Source organism: Rhinopithecus bieti, unplaced genomic scaffold (genome assembly GCF_001698545.2).
Source record: "Rhinopithecus bieti isolate Rb0 unplaced genomic scaffold, ASM169854v2 scaffold_42745, whole genome shotgun sequence".
In the NCBI taxonomy this organism is placed as follows: domain Eukaryota; kingdom Metazoa; phylum Chordata; class Mammalia; order Primates; family Cercopithecidae; genus Rhinopithecus; species Rhinopithecus bieti.
The window spans coordinates 3,977,512-3,998,774 of NW_016819184.1; the positions used below are offsets into that span (position 1 = coordinate 3,977,512).

Here is a 21,263-nt window from a genome sequence, read left to right on the forward strand (position 1 = left end):
GTGCACAAAATCAAAATCACTTCAGAAGTCCCTGGAATTGTCTAGAGCTTGACTTAGCCCATGGATTTGAGGTTACACTTCATTCGCTTAGCAAATATTTATTAAGTACCAATCCAGGTACCAAGCACTGTGCCAGGCACTCAAAATGAAAAGGTTAGTAAGGCAGACACAAATGATCCTGCTCTCATGCAGCTTACGATTTAGGGAGGAATACAGACATTAAGGAAATATTTGTAGAAATAAATGTAAGTGCTATAAAACAAAGGTACACAGTGCTGTAACAACTTAAAAAATAAGAAGTCAGTCAGGAAAGGCTTCCTTAAAGAAGTGACACTTGAGCAAGGAACCAAGAAACAGCAAAGAGAGTTCCTGGTACAGGGAACAGCACAAAGGCCCTAAGGCAGAAGGAGACACGATGAGTACAAAGGACTAGAAGAATGAATGTGTAGCTGGGCTCTCAGATCTCTATCTGCAAGACAACAGAATCTAGAAGATGGCACTAAAATGCCAAAAACAAAACCTACTTCCTTTTAAACACTAACAAGATCAGTCCTTGAGGACCCTAAATCCTACCTTGATAAGTAACACAATGAACCTGGGGCTCTGATGAAATAATATATTTAGAGGCACTTCAGGTTTTAATGGTTTGGGAATTTAGGTCTTAGCTGAAGGACATCACAGAGGAAATCAGACCTCCTTTTACCTTGCCACCCTGACTACATATATATCTAAGGCTTCCTTAATTGTTAAATGTGCAAGGCCCTGGAATTGCTTAGAGCAATTCCAGCTCCAATTTGAACTCTTTAAGTCCAGCTTTGCAGACTTCAAATGCTAACTCAGTCAGATTATGTGAGCAGCAAAACAAGGGGTCAGGTGGGAGTGTTCCAAACTAAACCAAATAGCAAATTGACATTATTCAGGACTTAAACTTATTCGACATAAATACATTCTGTAAATGATGCTCATCTAGTGTTTTTTTTTTGTTTTTTTTTGTTTTTTTTTTTGCCTAGATAGACGTTTTGGACCTCTGTCCCAGACTATTATGGCACCACCAGGGAAATGGGCAGCAAATGGAGTATCTGTCCAGCACCCTTTTCCTGGGTATGGGCTCATCTCCACATGGTTTCAGCAGGAACAGTCATGTTTCTAGAAAAGAGCCCTGTCCCTCATTCCCAGGTGATTTAGAATTAAGACTGGTGGTCTGATAGATTTTCCATGTTAACACAAGAAGCACTGATTTCTATAACCCAAAAGTAATAAAATAACCAGTTAAAGTTCTAAGTGAAAAATGGTGAGATGGCATTCAAGGCATAGAGACAAAGTAAAGATCTGAAAGGAAAGATTGATCACCTGCACACGCCATGGTGTCACCTCTAATCCTGCATCCATGCTTCTCTGTATCCTCCCCTCCATGCTCTTCATGACTCATGGTTACCGCTCTGATTTTATTTCCTATCACTCTCTCTTCCTTATTCTGATCCAGCCATCCAGGCTGCCTTTCTGTCCCTCAAACGTAAGGACCCTGGATCTTCTTGTAAATGAACTAGAAAGCCAATGGAGCATTCTGAGCAGAGGCGTGAGATCAGACCTACAAGATCTCTCTGACTGTAGATGGAGTATAGACTGATTGTAGGGAAACAAGAATGGAGAAAAGCACACCGGTTAAAAGCTGTTATATTAAATAGTAGTCCAGGCAAGAGATAATGGAGGTGTGGACTACGATGGTCTCAGAATCAGTGCTGAGAAATGTCTGGATAACAGGATTTACTGATGGACTGGATATAGGATGAGGAAAGGGAGGAATTAAAGTTAAGTCCCAGGTTTTGGGTTAGAGCAGCTGGTGATTTTACGGGCCATTTACAGAAATGGTGACGGTTAAGAGAGGGGCATGAATTATTATACAAATCTGCTTCGGACAAGTTAAGGTTGAGGTATCTAAACATTCAGTGGTCTGAAGGATCATTCGGTCCTAATTAGTTATTAAACAAATAAGAAGTACCTATATTTCCAGGCACTATAGGACCTATTCCGAAGAAAAGAACCCAGTTCTATGAGACTATGAAGCCAAAGATTTACCTACGATTTGGGTCAGCTGCCCCAGGAGCCAGAAAATACAGCCTAGCTGAGATCTGAAGAAGAAAGGGAAAACTCTGCAGGATGAAGAAGAGCATTTGAAAAAGCTTCTACGGGAGAACCCGGCAGGAGCCTTCCAGAAACCGAGGGCCCACGTGAGTGCCGCCTGCAGAATGAAGAGGAGGTCGGCTGCTGCTCTCTCGGCCCCTTCTGCGGGCCCGCGGTGGCCGATTCGGGATTTGAGGCTCCAGCCTGAGAACTAAAGAGGGCGAGCACACGCCTGCTGTGGCGGGCTTTTTCCGGGGGACGCGGGTTGCGAAGGTTAACCGGACCGGAGTCGGCCTTTAAAAAATTACTGTGGCTGCAGTGTGTTAAAGACCGAGGAGAAACCTGAGAAAGAACTTATCTCCAGCTTTTCCTCACAGACCTTCAGGGTTAGGGAAGTCACTACACTATTTTTACACAGCCTGGGCTTGCCAGAAAGTTTTTCTCAGGTATAAACCAACTAGGGAAGCGTGTCCTTCTCACCTCGTCAATGACGTGGTCCTCTTCATCCCCTTCCTCGTCACTGTCGTCATCGCCTTCGTCCTCATCCACGACTTTATCTTCCTCTTCGTCGTCGCGCTGGACTAAGGGGTCCGGCGGCTGCGGAACCCCACTTTCCACGGCCCTCCGCTTAAACCTCGACGCCATGTTACCGCTCACACTGCGCCTGCGCAGCTTCCGGACCCTGCCTGACCTTCCGGACCAGTCCATAGTAGCCACGGGGGTGAGAGACTACGAAGAAGCTCGGAGCTGAGTGCACATCAACTCCAATGCCCCTGCTGGATTCCGCAGCCGTGATCTCTTCCAGTCATGTCCAGCTTGCGGTCCCATCTTGCTTTTTTCTTCCTCTCTCCACCCTCCCTCACTCCTCCCAAAGCTTCCCCTCCCCTTCCCGTAGTGGTTCAACCCATCTAACCTCTGTCCTCGCTCCGTGGCCTAGATGTCGGTGCGCGTGCGCATGCGCGAGTGCCTAGCTGTCCGCGCGGCCACCCCCGCAACCCCGGGCTGAGGTGCGGGGTCCTGGGGCCAGGCGCGCGCGGGTGGCGCACGGCCCCCTTAGGCCTGCGTGGGGAGGGGCGGCCCCCCTGCTTGTCCATTGCTCCTGCAGCGCCTCACAGCCTCTTCCTGGATGCGCGACACGCCCCCAAATTGGGTGCCCGCTGTGTGCCAGGCCCAGTGCTGGGCACGGTCCCGTCTCTTAGCCCATTCGGGCCTCCGCAGCCCCGCGAGGTAGGTGTCGCCGCCCGCGGTACCGGGTACAGACGCCGAGGCCCGCGGGCGTGCAGGGGCCCAGCTCCGGGCGGTGTGTTACACAGCGGGGCCAGGGCGCCGAGGCCGCTGCGGACCTGGTCCTGCCCAGGCGGGAAGGTCCGCGGCCCCTAAGGCTGTGCAGGTGACGGAAGGCGCCTGGCCAACGTACCCTCGTCGCGCTTCTGGAGCGCGTTTCTTGACCTAAACGTTTTTTTAAAGCCGGCACCGCAATTAAAAATGCTTCAGGAAGGGCGGGCGCGGTGGCTCATGCTTGTAATCCCAGCACTTAGGGAGGTCGAGGCGGGTGGATCACCAGAGGTCAGGAGTTCGAGACCAGCCTGGCCAACATGGTGAAACCTCAACTCTACTAAAAATACGAAAATGAGCCGGGCGTGGTGGCGGACACCTGTAATCCCAGCACTTTGGGAGACCAAGATGGGTGGATCACTTGAGATCAGGAGTTCGAGACCAGCTTGTCCAACATGGCGAAACCCCGTCTCTACTAAAAATACAAAAACCAGCCAGGTGTGGTGGCGCGCGCCTGTAGTCCCAGCTACTCAAGAGGCTGAGGCAGGAGAATCGCATGAACCCAGGAGACGGAGGTTGCAGTGAGCCGAGATCGCACCACTGCACTCCCCGCCCCAGCCTGCGACAGAGGGAGACTCTATCTCAAAACAAAAAAAAAGCTTGGGGGCCAGTGGGGGTAGTCTAGGTTCAAGACCCGAGACTATTTTGAGAGAAGAGTGGAGAGGACTGCGGCCAATTGCAGAGCGCGTGTGCCTCTGCTGCCAGCCCCTGTGGCAGGTGGGGATGTGGCCCAGGGCGGCCAGGTCTTTCCATTGCGAGGGAAACGGGGCTCATCAGCTTTCTAGGAATAAGATCTACGGTTCTCCACTGATTTTTCTCTGTAAAATAAGGGGAGTGGGTTGGGTATGTTTGATTCTAGGAATGGAGTGAGCTGCCCTAATAGGCTGCTTCTGTTTAAGCAGGGTAACGTCTGATAAATCAGTGATCCTTCATCAGTAGGAGATGGGAGGCCCTGAAGGTCCCCAGGAGCCCAGATTCCCCATAATCGTGTTCTGTGAGTTCCGTCTTTCCTGGGAGTCTTGTCTACCCGGCCATGTCATGGGTATTAAAGTAATACTTACACATCAGCGCTCCACATCCGATGGGGCAGCTTGAAATGACCAATTTGGGTCGTACAACTGCAAAAACATGTTCCTGTAATGGAGAAGAGAGGAAGCTGTCAAAAAAGACCTATGAAAAGGCTAAGATTAGAAAAAAGACTCAGAAAGACCATGTGAACATATCAATAGAGTTGCACTGAGATATCATGGCCAATTTTTTTTTCCTGTTTCTTTATACTTTTTTATTGGTGGTAAAAGAGATATACATTTCACCATCCTAACTGTTTTTAGATATTCAGTTCAGTGGCATTAAGTGCATTCACATTGTGCAACCATCACCACCATCCATTGACAGAACTCTTTTCATCTTGTGAAATTGAAACTCTGTACCAATTAAATAGCTCCCTTATTCTCCCTCCATGACATTTCTACTTTCCATCTTTATTGATCTGACTATTCTAGAAGCCTCATGTAAGTGGGGTAATACAGTATTCTTCCTTTTGTGACTATTTCATGTAGCATGATGTCTTCAAAGTTAATCCCATGCTGTAGCATGCATTAGGATTTCCTTCCTTGTTAAGGCTGAATAATATTCCATTGCATGTAGAGACCACATTTTGTTTATCTACTTATCTGCCAGTAAACACTTTGGTTACTTCTACATTTTAGCTATTGTAAACAATGTTGCTATGAACATGAGTATCAGATATCTGTTGGAGTCCCTGCTTTCAATTCTTTGGGGTGTATATGTAGGAGTGGAATTGCTGGATCATATGGTAATTCTGTGTTTAATTTTTTGAGGAACTATACTTTTCTGTAGTTTGCAAATCTTTCACAGTAAACATGGATCACTTTTGTAAGACAAGTAGGGGAAAAAGCCTTATTTTATGCCCTCATATTAGTTCCCAATGTTGAGCTCATGGTCAGAGTATGACTTAGAATAGTGAATGTGAAAGTACGTACAGTACTGAGACCCCAGGGAGCTGAACTCAGCAGGTACTAGATTGCTTACCACTCGTTCAGTGTTCATCTTTAGCTCAGAATTTATCTTAACGAGGCAGAGGGATGGTAGCAAGTGGTTAGGAGAATAAGCGTGGGCTTCAGACCAGGATCCAAATTCCATCTCTGCCACTTACTGTGCTGTGTGACCTGGGACAAGTTACTCAGACATCTCAGGGACTTGGTTTCACCTCCTGAAAATAAGGCTAATATCGCCTACATTGCAGGTTTAAGTGAAGATTGCAATCTTGCATATAAAATGCTTAACCCAGTGTGATAGTTACTTTTATGTGTCATCTTGACTGGATCACGGATGCCCAGATATCTGGTTAAACATTATTTCTTGGTGTGTCTGTGAAGTTGTTTTCAGAAAAGATGAGCATTTGAATGGATAGACTGAGTAAAGTGCATTGCCCTCCCCAAAGTGGGTGGGCAGCATCCAGTCTGTTGAGGGCCTAAATAGAACAAAAAGTCAGGAAAGGAAGAATGCATCCTGTCTCCGCTTGACTGCTTGATCTGGGATATCTTCTGTCCTTGGTGCTGCTGGTGCTGAGGCCTTCAGACTCAGGCTGGAACCTACACCCTTGGCTCTCAGGCCTTCAGGCTACACCACCAGCCTTCCTGCTTACAAGTCTCCAGCTTGCAGACAGCAGATGGTGGGACTTCTCAGCCTCCATAACTGCATGAGCTGGCACCTTATAACAAATACCTTTCTAGATATAAATATATGCCATTGGTTCTGTTTCTCTGAAGAACTCTGACTAATACACCCAGTAATTAACATGAGTAAATGCTCAATGAAAGGGTGGCTGTTGTGATTGCTGATACTCAGAACACCATAACATAGAAAGTATGGGTTTGAGGTTTGGTTCTTTCTTACCCGTAAAGTGCCCTTATTCCAGTCAGTTTTTTTTTTTCTTTTTCATCAGTGATTGATGAACATAGGTGTGAGGGTAAAATGGCAGAGCAAGCCTTAGACTGTAAATCTAGAGTTTGGTTGAGCCCTCTTTTTACCAGTCCCAAGGTGACTCTCGTGTTGGAAGCTTCAGGAGCAGCTTCAGTCCTGCTGGGGCTTCTCCCGCCTTCTTCCCCCTCAATGGGAAATAAGAGGTTTTGTTATTTTCACAGGAAAAAAGGCAGAGGAGACCCCAGACATTCCACAGTTTTTAGGCCCTAGCCTCACCAGTCTCACAAGCCTCCTATGAAGGAGGGCCATATAGTGCCTCTGATCTGCTTGATGCAGACCCTAAGGTCCTTCCCACTCCCATGAGCCACCCACCAGAGTGAGCTAAGAAATCAGCTGGCAGAGAGCACAGTCACGTATGGCCAAGAGGAATTGTTCTGGGGGTTGGTTAGTAAGCAGGAGAGAGGGAGGAGAAGAAAAACTGCACAGGGATCAGATGCCTCCAGCAGAAGAAAGCGAGGCATAGAGATCTCTTACCATCTGAGTCATGTGGCACCAAGTATGTTACCAGTAGAAAATCTGTAGGCATGTGCAGCAACCTCAGTTCTTGTCTCCTCAGAAGAAAATTCAACTGGGGGGCATAAGGCTAAAAAAGTGACCGAGGCAAACTTCAGAGCAGGAGTGGAAGTTTATTTTTAAAAACTTTAGGCTGGATGCAGTGACTCACGCCTGTAATCCCAGTACTTTGGGAAGCCGAGGCAGGCGGATCACGAGGTCAAGAGATGGAGACCAGCCTGGCCAACATGCTGAAACCCCATCTCTACTAAAATTACAAAAATTAGCTGGGCATGGTGGCGCATGCCTGTAGTCCCAGCTACTCAGGAGCCTGAGGCAAGAGAATTGCTTGAACCCAGGAGGCAGAGGTTTCAGTGAGCCGAGATCACGCCACTACACTCCAGCCTGGGTGACAGAGCAAGACTCCGTCTCAAAAAAACACAGAAACACTAGAACAGGAAAGAAAGTAGAGTACACTTGGGAGAGACCTAAGCAGCAACTTGAGGGACAAGTGTCCCGTTTTTCTTTAAGGAAAAGTAATCATTCTCCCTGTTTCAAAGATGCTGGATAAATTTGAAATTGTTGTTTTCCCACAGGGTGAACAAATACTTACTGAGCATCTGCTACAGGAAAGGAAGTCCCTCAAAAAAGCCAACAATGGAGAGGCTCACAGCCCCTTTCAGACATACAGAAATCTGAAACGGAAACTGAGGCAAGAGCGGCCTACACCGGAACCCAGGCCCTGGCCCCCTTGTGTAAACACCTTCTACACCACCAAGCCTCTTCCTAAAGCCCAAGGTGGCGATGTGTTAACCTATCTGTGCATGCTTCTAGATTGATTTCTTTCCCAATCAGCCTGATAATGTGTGACTCTAGCACAGCAAAGAATAATCAGCAACAGTTCCTTTTAATTTTGCATTATTATTATTTTAGAGACGGGATCTATCTCCGTCACCCAGGCTGGAGTGCAGTGGCACAATTATAGCTCACGGCAACCTTGAGCTCCTGGGCTCAAGTGATTCTCCCGTCTCGGCCTCCTGAGGAGTTAGGACTACAGGGATGTGCCACTCTGCCCGGCTCCTTGTTAACAATTTTTAAAATTTTTTGTAGAGATGGGGGTCTCGCTATGTTGTCCAGGCTGGTCTCAGACTCCTGCTCTCAAGCGATCGTCCTGCCTTAGCCTGCCAAAGTGCTGAGATTACTTTCAAAGGCATGAACCACTGTGCCCGGCCTAATTTTACATTAGAAATGCTTTCATTGGGAATGATTGTATATAGGATTAAAAAAGAAGAGAAATGCTTTCAGTGATGTCAGACAAAGGATAAGGGTAGTAGTTGGATTTTTATTTGCAACACATCTTAGGAAACCTCTTTATTATCCAGAAGCCTAAACTTCATGCCAGCATCAGTTTTATTACCTAAGAGAACCACAGATTAGAACCCAGGAGAAATATTTTCTCTGTTTACGATGGGTAGATGGATTTTGCTTTGGGGTGTTTGCATAACTAAACTAAGCACTTTGTACTACAGTGATACTTTATATTTTATACCTCTATTTTTCCCAAACGTTTTCATATTCAAAGTGTATGTGAGGCATAATATAGCGTAGGGGGTTAAGGGCAGACTTTGGAGCCAGACTGATTGGGTGTGAATCCCAGCTTTGCCACTTAGCAGCTCTGAGACTTCAGATGAGTGTCATCCTCTGTACACCTCAGCTTCCTTCTAAGCCTCGTAGACTTAATGCATGTGAAGCTCTTAGAATAGTGTCTGGGAGGCAGTAAGTGCTCAATAAATCTGTTTGCTGTTCTTACCTTCTTTGAGTCACTCAGCCACCTTCAGGCTTGGTAGGGCAGAAGTTATTCCCGTTTAATGTGGGAAAAAAGAAGATCACACCATGGGTAAGTCATAAAGCTGGGACCAGAGGCCAGGTCCCTTGGCCCTTAGTCCTGTGCTTATTCTATGACACCATACTTCCTTACATTATCACCTTAGAGAAGGGAGAAGGTAAAAGGGCAAGCAGAAACGAGGAAAAGAGGAGAAATACATCTATAAGGTTGGGCATGGTGGCTCACGCCTATAATCCTAGCATTTTGGGGTCCTGAGGCAGGTAGATCGCCTGAGCTCAGGAGTTCGAGACTAGCTTGGGCAACATGGTGAAACCCTACCTCTAAAAAAAAAAAAATCTGTAAACAAGAAGCTTCCCGTTGCTGTTAAGATACGATCCACATTCCCTAATATGACCCAATGAGACCCAGCAGACTTGGCCCTGCCTGCCTTGCTGCCATCCCTCACCACTCTGCCCTGTGCTCTCCAGCTGCTTAGACTTATGGTTTCTCAGGTGAAGCGACCTCAGCATGTGCAGTGCACCAGCCCCCGCTCGGGCTTCAGGTACGCTTCCACAAGGAAGCCTCTTACCTTTGTGTTAAGTAGATATAGATTCGACCACTCCAGCAGAGATCCAAATGAACAGTGGCTAAAACAGGATAGGACTTGGCTTTTCTCTGATGCAAAAGTCCTAGCTGGAGTGGTAGCTCTGTCATACAAAAGAGTCTGTGCTCCTGTCTTGTTCTATCATCCCTAGGTTGTCCTCTGCGAGTATGAAGGAGCTGGCCACCCCATCCATGTTCCAGCCAGAAACGGGGAGGGGAGGGACTAGCATTTCCTTCTAAGTGCAGGACTCAAGTTTTGCACATCACTTCATCTTGCATCCTGTTGGCTAGAACCTAGTCACCTCGTGACATCTAACTACACATTGCTATTTTCAGCAACCATTGCCCGGTTAATGAGCGGTACCATTTCTATGAGGAGAAGGGAAGCGTAGATGTTTAGGGGCAACTGGCAATCTATACCACACCTCCCAGTCCCAATAAGATATACCAGTTATGAATCTTGAATATTCTTTCATAAGACTTACTGCATTATGACTATGTTTTTACTGATTTATAAAGTATGTATTTGACCTTCCTATAAATATAATGATGTAGGGATCATATCACATGCCTAGTGCCTAGTACATCTAGAAAGATGTGATTTACTGATAGGATTAAACTGGACAAACCAAAAAAAGTACAGGTAGGATTCAAAGAAGAAAGACACTTCTTTTCAGCCTGGTCCCAGCCATTTCAAACTAGGCTATAGACAGATGGTTTTGCCTAGAATTACGTGGGCAAATCCTGATAACTCTGCAATATGAAGCCTTGATCCAGTCACCTCTTGACCTTGCCTTTGCTGAAGCCAGCACCCTTGCCACAACTCTGATTCAGTCACCGATGCCTTTCGACTAATTTACTATGACCCATGGGGTCCCTGTCCTTCCTTGCCCCAGAAGTCGGTGGTGTTTCTAAAGTGTAGATCCCATCACTGTCAATCCTGTCTTAAACCTTTTAATGGGGTCCCTTTTCTTATGGAATCCAAAGCTTACCTTGTCCATTACACTTGAGGCACACCTACCCTTCTCTCCTGGGGATACCCAGGCCCCTTTCAGACACTTGAATATTTTCTCCTCACTGCTGCTGTCATTCAGATCATACATGCCAAAATGACTCAAATGTCAGCTCCCCAGAGGTCTCCCTATACAGGTAACTAATTATCAGCACCCCAGTCACTCTACCAGATCACCTCATAGCACTTACTAGTTCTGAAATTAATACACACAGCCCCAGTAAATAATGCAGATCTAATTTTCCTGAGGGGGATTCCAGCCTTGGGATTTGGTGTCACTGCCTGAGAACTATATAGAAACACTTGTGAGAGGCTGGCTCCTGGTATTTGAAAGCATTACAAGAACATTCTTTGAAAATGTGGGGATAATGTGGGGATCTGTATCTCAGAGGCTAGATCCATGGCGGAACAAGGTGTGGAGCTGAGGAGAGCCCTGTGGCCACAGGATTGCCTGCTTCCAAGCATTATGCATCTGCGTTTTAATCCCCACACTAATTGCTTGCTTTGTGTGCCACAAAAGGATTTATGCCTTAGACAAAAATGCCAAGTTTTACCTGCCATTCAGTGACGTACGGATTCCTGGAGCTGCCAAATTAGAAGGCGTATTAGAGTTCAATCAAAGAACAAGAACCAGTAAGAGGTGTGTGTGTATGATTCCAAGGAACTGGCCTGTGCAACTGTGGGTGCTGGGAAGTCTGAATCCACAGTGCAAGCCAACAAGGAGGGCAGGCCTGCAGGAAGGGCGCTGGGAGTCGCACAGGCTGGAATCTCTTCCTCAGGTCTGTTCTTAATGCCTTTGGACTGACTGAATCAGGCCTACCTGGGTTATCTAGGATAATCTCCCTTACTTAAAGCCAGTTGATGTATCTTATCTCCAAAATACCTTCACAGCAACACCTAGAGTAGTGTTTGGAAAAACTGAGCACTAGAGTCTTGTCAAGGTGACACAAAAGTGACCATTGCAGAAGGGTAGGCTCCTAATTTCTGTGTGAGACACATTTTAAGTAACTTCAGGAAGTGGTAGGAACCATACTGCCCATTCCTCCAAATCCCCAGTCTCTCTAGCTAACACCTTGATAACAGCAATATTAGAACTTGATTTCATAATTATATTTGTTCACCAGGTTTGGTGCTTAGATACAAAGCAGTTAATTTTGAGCCAATTTTCCTAAAATGTTCCATAAATAATATAATACTCCAGAAATATATTCAGTAGTAATTTATAAGTGAAGGCACCCAGAATTGGCGCATTTCTGCTTCAAGCAATGTAGTCTGTTGACTCTTAGCAACCACTGTGTATTATTTATTAAGTAACTGGTGGGTCTGATGCCATTTATGGAATGATAATCTACATCTCAAGCAGATTTATTCTGCAGTTTCTCAGCAGCATTTATTGGTTGGTTGGTTGCTTGCTTGGTTGCTTGGTTGGTTGGTTGGTTTAGAGACAGGGTTTCACTCTGTTGCCCAGGCTGGACTGCAGTGGTAGGATCACGGCTCACTGCAACTTCCTCCTCCCAAGCTCAAGTGATCCTCCCAAGGAGCTGGAACTGTAGGTACATGCCACCAGGCCCGGCTAATTTTTTAATTTTTTGCGGAGAAAGGGTCTCACCATAGTGCCCAGGCTGGGCTCAAGCGATCTGCCCACCTCAGCCTCCCAAAGTGCTGGAATTACAGGCATGAGCCACCATGCCTGGCCAGCCTTTGGGATGATTATAATGTGCTCCACCCTGACCCCAATACAAGAGGAATATAGTTTCCATAGTTAAAAAAAAAAAAAATTGTATAATACTAAAAGAGGTGAAGAAGAAAATAATCATTTTAACCTACCACTCAGAAATAATTAATATTTTGGTGCATATCCTTTCATATATGTATGAAATCTATAAAATCATACTATTTATGTAATTCTGATCTTGCTTTTTTCTTAACATTGTTTTGTGATTAAATAATTCATGCAGTTATTTGTGAATATTTTAATGATTTCATAGATCTGTAACATGATTTATTTAACCATTCTCATCATTGGATCTTTACATTCTTTCCAGTTATTTGTAATTCTAAAGAATTCTAGTGTGAGCATCTTTATGTTAATCATTGGACACATTTATGAGTATTGCTTTAGTATTCTTAGAAGTGAAATTACAGGAAGAAAGAGGATGAGGTATATAAGGCTTTTGGTGTCAACAAATCGTTTTCCAGGTTGTTAGGCTCTTATGATACTTGACAACGTTTAGAAAACATCATTTGATAAGTAGAAGAGTCAATATAATTATTTCCTAAAGTGCTTATGAGGTACTTAGCGTATTTATCTTGAAATGGAAAAGCTGTTTATCTCCTTAAAATGTAAGATATCCATTTCTCTGTTTGTTGTTGATACAACCCTAAATTTGCATCAGTTCTCTTCCCCAAACCATAAATGTTTGGCATAGGACACTTGGCTTTCACTAATGGCTTTCATCTGTTTTTCCAAGTGATATCAACTGCTAACACGCTCTTTCTTGGCCTTATCAGTGACAGGGGTCTTTAGAAAGAACAAGCCCATTAGTGCTAAGTCATGGTGTGGGAGGGATAGATCTCTTCAACAAGCATTTGATTGCCTTCTTCTTGTGTACCTTCCCATCGGAAATCGCTTAGAAAGAGTCTTTGAGATCTAATTAAGATCTGTTTCCTTGCTCTGTCACAGCACCCTATAAGGACTGCCAGGCAATAATGAAGGTTCTTTTACTGAAGGATGCTAAGGAAGACGACTGTGGCCAGGATCCGTATATCAGGGTAAGTGGCCTGAGACTCCTTATCCCATAGTGTCCTTTCTACTGAGTCAGGGGGCCTGGAGCGGGCAGGGGTGGGGTCTGCAAAACCTCAGAGGAACTGACACAGAATAAATTGTTAATGTTTCCTTATTTTAAAAACAGCCCTGGCCAATCCAGAACTATATTCTTTCATTTGCAGGAATTAGGATTATATGGACTTGAAGCCACTTTGATCCCTGTTTTATCATTTGAATTTTTGTCTCTTCCCAGTTTCTCTGAGAAGGTAAGTCCTGTTGTGACTGAGCACCATGTTAGTGTTTGATTTTTCCCTTGCCAGCTGAAGCCAGAGAGGGACTGTTTTACTGTCTCCTTATTTTTTTTTTTTTTTTTTTTTTGAGACGGAGTCTCACTGTCACCCAGGCTGGAGTGCAGTGGCCGGATCTGAGCTCACTGCGAGCTCTGCCTCCTGGGTTCACGCCATTCTCCTGCCTCAACCTCCTGAGTAGCTGGGACTACAGGCGCCCGCCACCTCGCCCAGCTAGTTTTTTGTATTTTTTAGTAGAGACGGGGTTTCACCGTGTTAGCCAGGATGGTCTCGATCTCCTGACCTCGTGATCCGCCCATCTCGGCCTCCCAAAGTGCTGGGGTTACAGGCTTGAGCCACCGCGCCCAGCCCTTACTGTCTCCTTATTTTATTCCCAAACTTTAAAACAAGGCAGCATAACCTCACCTGGCTCCAGGAGGCTGCTGCTGTTGGGAGGCTCTGAGTGAGCCTCTGTCAGCCCCTCCAGAAAGCCCCCCAGACTCAGAGGTTGGGGCCAGGAGAGCAGGTCGTGGTGAGAGCAGCAAACCTGCATTGCCCTCAGCAGTCCTAGAACCCTTTCACTGATCCTCTCATTTAATCTACCCCTCACCCCCAGCTTCTGCACAGCAGGCCAGGGAGGTGTTATTCTCCCATTTTAGAGATTGGGGTGTCAAATTAGGCAACTCAGCTAAGACTTCTAGCAAGTAAGAGACGGGGCTGGGACTCAAACCCAGGACATCTGCCCACAACTTCAGTTCTGCTTGCAGTGAGGAGTGATAAAAATTTCAGGAGACAAGTCCAGTAAAGCCTTCTGAATGCTTCAGAGTGAAAGTTCAGTGCCCACAGCTTCAGTGAAGTCAGATGTCTACAGCAGCCCAGTGCCTGGCTCAGAGTAAATGTTCGTAGATGATATCACCATTATCCTCTTTGAAAATCAGGGCTTCAGCATTGATATCACCCCCTGAATATTCCCGTTTTTGTTACAAATTCGGGTCAAGTCTTCCCCCACTACCTGCACCCTACTCTAATCCCAGGCTGCATCAGGCTTCCCTCTGTGCTGCAGTGCATTTATCATCCTGTGTTACACTTGTCTCTGCCCTAGACTGTGAGCTTCCTGGGGGAAATACTGGGAATAAAAAAGTCACCTGTGTATCCTAAAAGTCCTAGAGTAAATCGTTCCAGGCACATAGTAAGCACTCAGTAAGTGCTGGGGAGATGGGTGGAAGGAATTAGTTTACCTACTACTATTGTGAAGCATTTGGAATTCTGAGTCATAGCTCCTTGGAAGATGTTGAACGTAGCCATTGTATAAAATGCCTTTATTGCTTTTTGGTGTGCAGCTTTCTCATCCTGAAGATTACGGGGACTCATTTTACCAGCCCCAGAGCAGTGGAAGCAGCACAGTTATGTTTGGAGAAAAACAATAAAACTGAAGGTGAGGGTGGGTCTGCTGTGGATTCCACTGGACATTTATTTACTCTTATTTCTCCTAGTGGGAGACTAAATTCTAGAAGCACCTGCACTTCTAAGAGAAATGAGTGCTTAGTGGTATCAGGTCACAGACTCTGCCTTGGGAAATAGGAGACAGGGCTGTCTCCTAAACTCCCAGACAGATGACCCTGAGGGGGACTTTCCCCTGCCTGTTCGTTGTTCACCTCCTAAGGACTGACCTATCCCCTTAGAAGGTATCAGGCACCAGTTTTTTCCTCTGAAAATAGGGTAAATACTACATTCCTGAAAGAGAGATGATGAAAAAAATGTAACTATGAGAAAATGGTCAGTGCCACCATGTCAGGCACTTAGTGACCCAGTCATCTCTTTGACTTGTCTTCCCACCTCCTTCTCTCACTATCAGAACAGTGTGAAAATGGCAGTGCCCATTGGCAGAACCCTGGCTTTCAGCCTGAGCAAACACCTTCTTAATAAATGCAATTGAATAGCTTCCCAGCTAACATTTATAGAGTGCCTGTTGTATGTCAGACCCTGTGTAATGAATACTTCATGTTCATTACCCCACTTAACCCTAGATAACAATCCAGAGGCACACATTGCTATGATCTTATGTCTTATGTTGCCATTGAGAAAACTGAGGCTGGGACAGTAAGCACAGAACAAGTCAGTGCACAGCCAGGCTTCACACTCGGGCCACCCACCGCCACAGTTACACTGATGGGTGGAGGCAGCAGGCAGAGTGGTTGTGCCAGGGCTTTGGAGTGAGTTAGGCCTGCGTTTATGCAGCCATTTGGATGTTAATGAGTTCCTTGGCCTCTCACCATGGGATTATTACTAATAGTAATGGGATTATCTACTAGTAGTAGACTATTAGTTAGGTAGAACTTACTGAATGCTCACTCTGTGCGAGACGCTGTTCTGAATACTTTTTCCTGTGAGATAGATATGCTTAGTATCTTCACTTGTCAGATGAGGAGCCTGAAGAACAAAGGGTGTGGAACTTTCCAGGCCCCCACAATGTGTAAAGCACAAGTGCAGGATTCAAGCTGCAGAGTCTGAGTCCCGAAGGGAAGTATCCAGGACATTACCTGGAGCAGAGTGGGCATGGAGTAAGTGATGGTATGGAGTAAGTGACAGTGGTGAGTTCTGGTTATTCTGTCTCCACATTCAACCAGGCTTCATTGTAGCCTAAACATCCCACTTTCTTGGTGATTTCCTACACACGTCCACCTGCTGTTGCAAAGAAAGTCTGAGAACCTAAGAAATTCAGAGCCAGCCAGGCGCAGTGGTTCATACCTGTAATCCCAGCACTTTGGGAGGCCAAGGTGAGCAGATCACTTGAGGTCAGGAGTTCCAGACCAGCCTGGTCAACATGGCAAAACCCCATCTCTTCCAAAAAATACAAAAATTAGCTGGGTGTGGCGGCACATGCCTGTAGTCCCAGCTACTCAGGAGGCTGAGGCACGAGAATCACTTGAACTCCAGAGGCAGAGGCTGTATGAGCCGAGATTGTCCGTTATACTCTAGATGGGGAGGCATGTGTACTCTTTCCCAGTGGTGCTCTGGGTACTTTTTCTTGCAGTTGTATTTTTTCCTTTTGTATATGTTTTGAGGATGAAGATAATGAAACAGAGGAAAACCCTAGAAAGGTCACCATAACTCTTTCTGGTGCTTTATAATGAAGTTTAAAATGCATTTTCCCATATATTTTCTTATTTTGAGTCTCATAACAACCATATGGAATAAGCAGTAGGAGTATAGTTAATCCCAGTCACCTTGATGAAGAAACAGACAAGGTGCGTTAACTGACTTAACCTGAGACACACACGTGAAGGGGCAGAGCTGGCTCCGTGGCAGGTTTTCCAGCTCCACCCAGTGCTCACTCCAGTTGTTCTGCTGTGAGGCTTGGAAAGTGGTTTGTTTACATGCTATGGATAAGTTTTGAATAAGTAGTATTGATATTTGTGGGGTAGGAAGCAAAGTGGAACTCGATCTTTGGTTACTATTTCAAAGGGAATTTCCCTTGATGTAAAGGGTAGAGGAATAATGCTCTTGAATTTAAGGGAAAGTTATGCTCATGACCAGAATTTAGACAGGAAGAACTATTATTTCTGTTTTCTAAAAATGTAATGAATGCCCAGTAGCTGTATGATATATTTATACAATCCATTTTCTCTTTGTATTTCCTTAATCTATATTTAAAGATTTTGTTTGATCATAAAATGATTATCTGTATCAAATTGTGTTTGTTAATTGATCTGAAATTTATTATTTTTACTTTGGTGTGATGGATAAATGAACCGTCTCCTCTGAGATTACAGTTTGCTGACTGCTTTCAGATTTATGTCCCAAATAAACCAATTGGATTTCTTTGTAAGACATTTAAGTTGCTTTTTTTAAATGACCAATGTCTTTTTCTTTAAAAGTCTAGATTTAAATGTGTTTAATTTCACTATGCAAATTTAATTATTCAAGTTATGTTGATTTCCTGGTTCCCATTAAAATTCTTGTAGTACCAACTGTGGAAATAAGCTAATATTTCAAGCAAGGACTACTAAAACATTTATGAAAGCAAATTTTTAAAAATTGCCTATAAAACACGAACAAAGTGAAAATGAAATTTTAGTTTGAGATGCTGTTCTTCACATTTGGTTACCAATAGTTTGCTTTGCTCACAGTTTCTTAGGGTCAACAAACAGCCGTAGGCAGTAGTCCAAATGGCCACTTAGGTATTTACAATTCACATGTAATTTCATATTTTACAGTCTGGGAAAGGTCTCTGAAAGAAAAATGGAATGCCAAGTCAGTGTATGTGGTTGGAAATGCTACTGCTTCTCTAGGTAAGGATTCAAGGTAAAAATAAAACAACAAAAAATGGCTTAGCCTTTTCAGTTTTAAAAAACACTTTAACTCAGTTTAAAATACTACTTTTGCTTATTAAATTTACAAAAATTAATTAAATATATGATACTATTGATAAGAATGCAATGAAACAAATATATTCAATCATTTCCAAATGGCATTAAAAATTGGTTTACATCTTTTGAGAACCACTTGGTCAGTATGTATGCAAAAGCTTTATTAAAATGTTTGTACCCACTTTGGGAGGCCGAGGCGGGCAGATCATGAGGTCAGGAGACTGAGACCGTCCTGGCTAACACAGTGAAACGCTGTCTCTACTAAAAAAAAAATACAAAAAAAATTAGCCGGGCATGGTGGCGGGTGCCTGTAGTCCCAGCTACTCAGTAGGCTGAGGCAGGAGAGTGGCGTGAACCCGGGAGGCGGAGCTTGCGGTGAGCTGAGATCATGCCACTGCACTCCAGCCTGGGCAACAGAGCGAGACTCTGTCTTGGGAAAAAAAAAAATGTTTGTACCCTTTGGCTGACTAATTCCATTGTGAATGTACATAATGCCACTGAATTATGCACTTAAGTGGTTAAAATGGCAAATTTTATGTTATATTTTTACTATAACTTTTTTAAAAGCCTACATCTCCAGATAGTGATATTATCATTGGTTTTATACTTTTCTTAATATTTTGTGCATTTTCTAGTCTTGAGTTTATTCTTTTTAAAGCGTAAAATGTAAATAGTAATATTAAAATTAACATTAAACATTTTAGATACTTAAAACAATGCTTAGCAATTGTCATAAATTAGCCTGTAACTTTGTTTCAGAAAGTTCAATTTGTCCAGTGAATTTGAAAATATTAGAGAAGTGTGTAAATGAGTGAAAATTGTTTAAGAGTTAAAAGCACATTTTCCAGAGAACAAAATGAAGTTGGGGAAGAAACCAGTTGGGAGTTGCTAAGCTAATTAAAATATTATTCCTAGATCTTCTGAGCAGCATGACTTTTACTACAAGCTCAGCAGATCAGCCAGAGAAAGGGAATCAGTGGCTTGGTTGCCAAGGAAACCATCTTCCCTCCCGCACATCTCCCCCCAAAAATAAGTTAAGAATTTGCTTGTTACTTTCTTTTATCATTTTTTCCTGAATGAGAAGAGGAAAGAAAATAGATAGTTTCTTTCATTCTCTATATTTCTTACCAAAAACTCAACTGTCAAATACATAGTATATTTGTACACTTTCCAGACTTTCACACGTTCACAGATAAGCAAGCATTTTGAACATCACATGCCCTTCAGTTTGATTTCAGTAGCATCACTATGCGTTTTGCTGTCATATGAGAAGCAAACAAGAAAAAAGACTATGAGATACAATGATGAGCATCTATGTCTTGAGACTTAGAGTGGCTGAGAGTGGACCATATCAAGTACAAGGCCTTGGTCTTAGGCACTCACTGGACTCAGTCTGGTCCCTGTTTATTCACTTGTGAAGGAAAAGGACATGTTCTAAATGCAGGGAACATATTATCAAAGGAGAGAGGACATTAGAAATTTTGTAACTTTTAAAAATGTCTTTGAAAGGAAACCACATTTTTCCTTAACATGAAAGTCAATCACCCAACTTTGAACATTCTATTTTAGCTCACCTTTTCAGACATAATAATGTACAAAGGAGCTCTTTTGAGTAGGGTACAGGGAGGAGGCATTGCTTGAACTCTGAGGTTTCTGTTCAACTAGAATCTCAGCAGGAACCTGGAGAGTTATCAGAATTTGGGCACCAACAGCTGGGAGGAGACCAGGCCCAATGTATTAGTCGTCTTTGCTGTGTAACAAATTACCCCCAAATTACCCCAGAACTTACGAGCTAGAAACAAGCATTTATCATCTCAATATTTCTGTGGGCCAGAATCTGGGCATGATTTAGTGGGGTTCTCTGTAACCAGGCCATAGTCAAGCTGGTGGTCAGGGCTACAGACTTGAGGCTTGACTTGGGAGGGGAGGGTCTGCTTCCAAAATCACTCACATAGCTGTAAGCGGGCCTCAGAAGATCTGCTTCCCAGCTCATTCACATGGGCCTCTCGAGAGGGCTACCTAAGACATGGCAGCTGGCTTCCCCTGTCACAAGGCAATCCAAGAGAGAGCGAAAGAGAGCACCTACCACTGAAGCCACAGTCTTTTTATCACCTAATCTTGGAAGTGGCATCCATCTCTTCTGCATTTCTTTTTGCTTGAATCAAGTAAGTCCAGCCCACACTCAAGTAGAGGGATGACACAGGGGCATGGATCACAGGGATCATTAGGAGCCACTTTACACTGCCCACAAGCCCTCTGGTCAAGAGCTGCCCCTGGCTCCCTAGAGCCTGGGGATCAGGTTAGGGAAGTTGGACATTTGAAGCAAAGAGAAGATAAGGTAGACATTTTTCTTGAAGTAGAAATGAAAACAAGGTTCCAGTGAATAGCAAGGAATTTTGGTGTGGAAGTCCAATGAGAGAAGATGCCAGTATTTCTTTATAAATGTTGCAACCTGACCTAATTTTACAGGAATTAATGATTAATAATAGATGGCAAATAGTACATGCTGCCTGGGTGTGGTAGCTCATGCCTGTAATCCTAACATTTGGGAGGCTGTGGCGGGCAGATCACTTGAACTTAGGAGTTCAAGATCAGCCTGGGCAGCATAGTGAAACCCTGTCTCTATTTATTTAAAAGTAAATTTTTTTCAAAAGTACATGCTATGTAACGTTATACAGTAAGTCCTCACTTAACATTGTTGATAGGTTCTTGGAAACTGCCACTTCAAGTGAAATGAGGTATAATAAACAAATTTTTTTCCTCACCAATGTTGTAATGAAAACATGTTGAATGAAATGATGTTATTCAAGGACCTGCTGTGTGTTGTTTCACTTACAGTGGCAATTTCCAAGGATGTATAGTTGACATTAAGTGAAGACTTACTCTACTTGGTCTACATAAAATCTGAGAACATTATTTGGTTCGATAATATGTGCATATTTTAATAACATTTTAATTTGTATTGAAGAAGCAAAGATGTCTAGCTTGTGGATTGATACCTTGCAACTCAGCCAGCCAGATCATAGGAAAGCCTTCTATCTGGCTGCCCAAAGGTCAGGTGCCCCAACTTTCCCTTCTGATTGCAAGGTCGGGCCTGGGCGCCATTTAGTAGCCACTGTTGCTTGACCTTGTAAACCCAGACCAGTGATGTCACAGAAGATAGTTTAGTAATTAACAACTTGGAATTCTTAACACGGAAAGACTCTTTGTACCAGCCTGGGCAACATGGTGAGATCTCTTCTCTACCAAAAGTAACAAAAATTAGCCAAACTTGGTAGTACATTCTTATAGTCCCTTTAACTGTGGCAGTCAGTGTCTTAACCTCTCAAATGTCAAAAATACTCTCTGGCAGGTTTATTTAACACAATTGGAGACAATTTGAAGTTTCACTGTCAGCTTTTACTTGGGCAGGGCCCTTAAGATGGGCTTGCCCAGCCAGAGTGTT

At 44.1% G+C, this 21,263-nt stretch overlaps 2 protein-coding genes across 4 annotated transcripts in view; one reads left to right on the plus strand and one right to left on the minus strand.

The window, feature by feature from the left end:
* BCCIP (BRCA2 and CDKN1A interacting protein) overlaps nt 1-2,797 on the minus strand; it is a 28,617-nt gene extending 25,820 nt beyond the window's left edge. For 2 of the 3 annotated variants that reach the window (XM_017858634.1, XM_017858633.1), the window contains exon 1: nt 2,602-2,796. In XM_017858634.1, coding sequence (XP_017714123.1) covers nt 2,602-2,766 — 165 coding nt within the window. In that variant the 5' untranslated portion in view covers nt 2,767-2,796. Of the gene's footprint in view, nt 1-2,601 lie in introns of all 3 variants that reach the window. The other variant, XM_017858635.1, reaches the window with a different exon arrangement.
* A 266-nt stretch (nt 2,798-3,063) lies between these two features.
* UROS (uroporphyrinogen III synthase) overlaps nt 3,064-21,263 on the plus strand; it is a 35,415-nt gene continuing 17,215 nt past the window's right edge. Inside the window, 7 exon segments of the mRNA XM_017858636.1 lie at nt 3,064-3,348; nt 7,551-7,752; nt 13,078-13,166; nt 13,344-13,427; nt 14,789-14,817; nt 14,819-14,883; nt 17,666-17,740. Coding sequence (XP_017714125.1) covers nt 13,104-13,166; nt 13,344-13,427; nt 14,789-14,817; nt 14,819-14,883; nt 17,666-17,740 — 316 coding nt within the window. The 5' untranslated portion in view covers nt 3,064-3,348; nt 7,551-7,752; nt 13,078-13,103.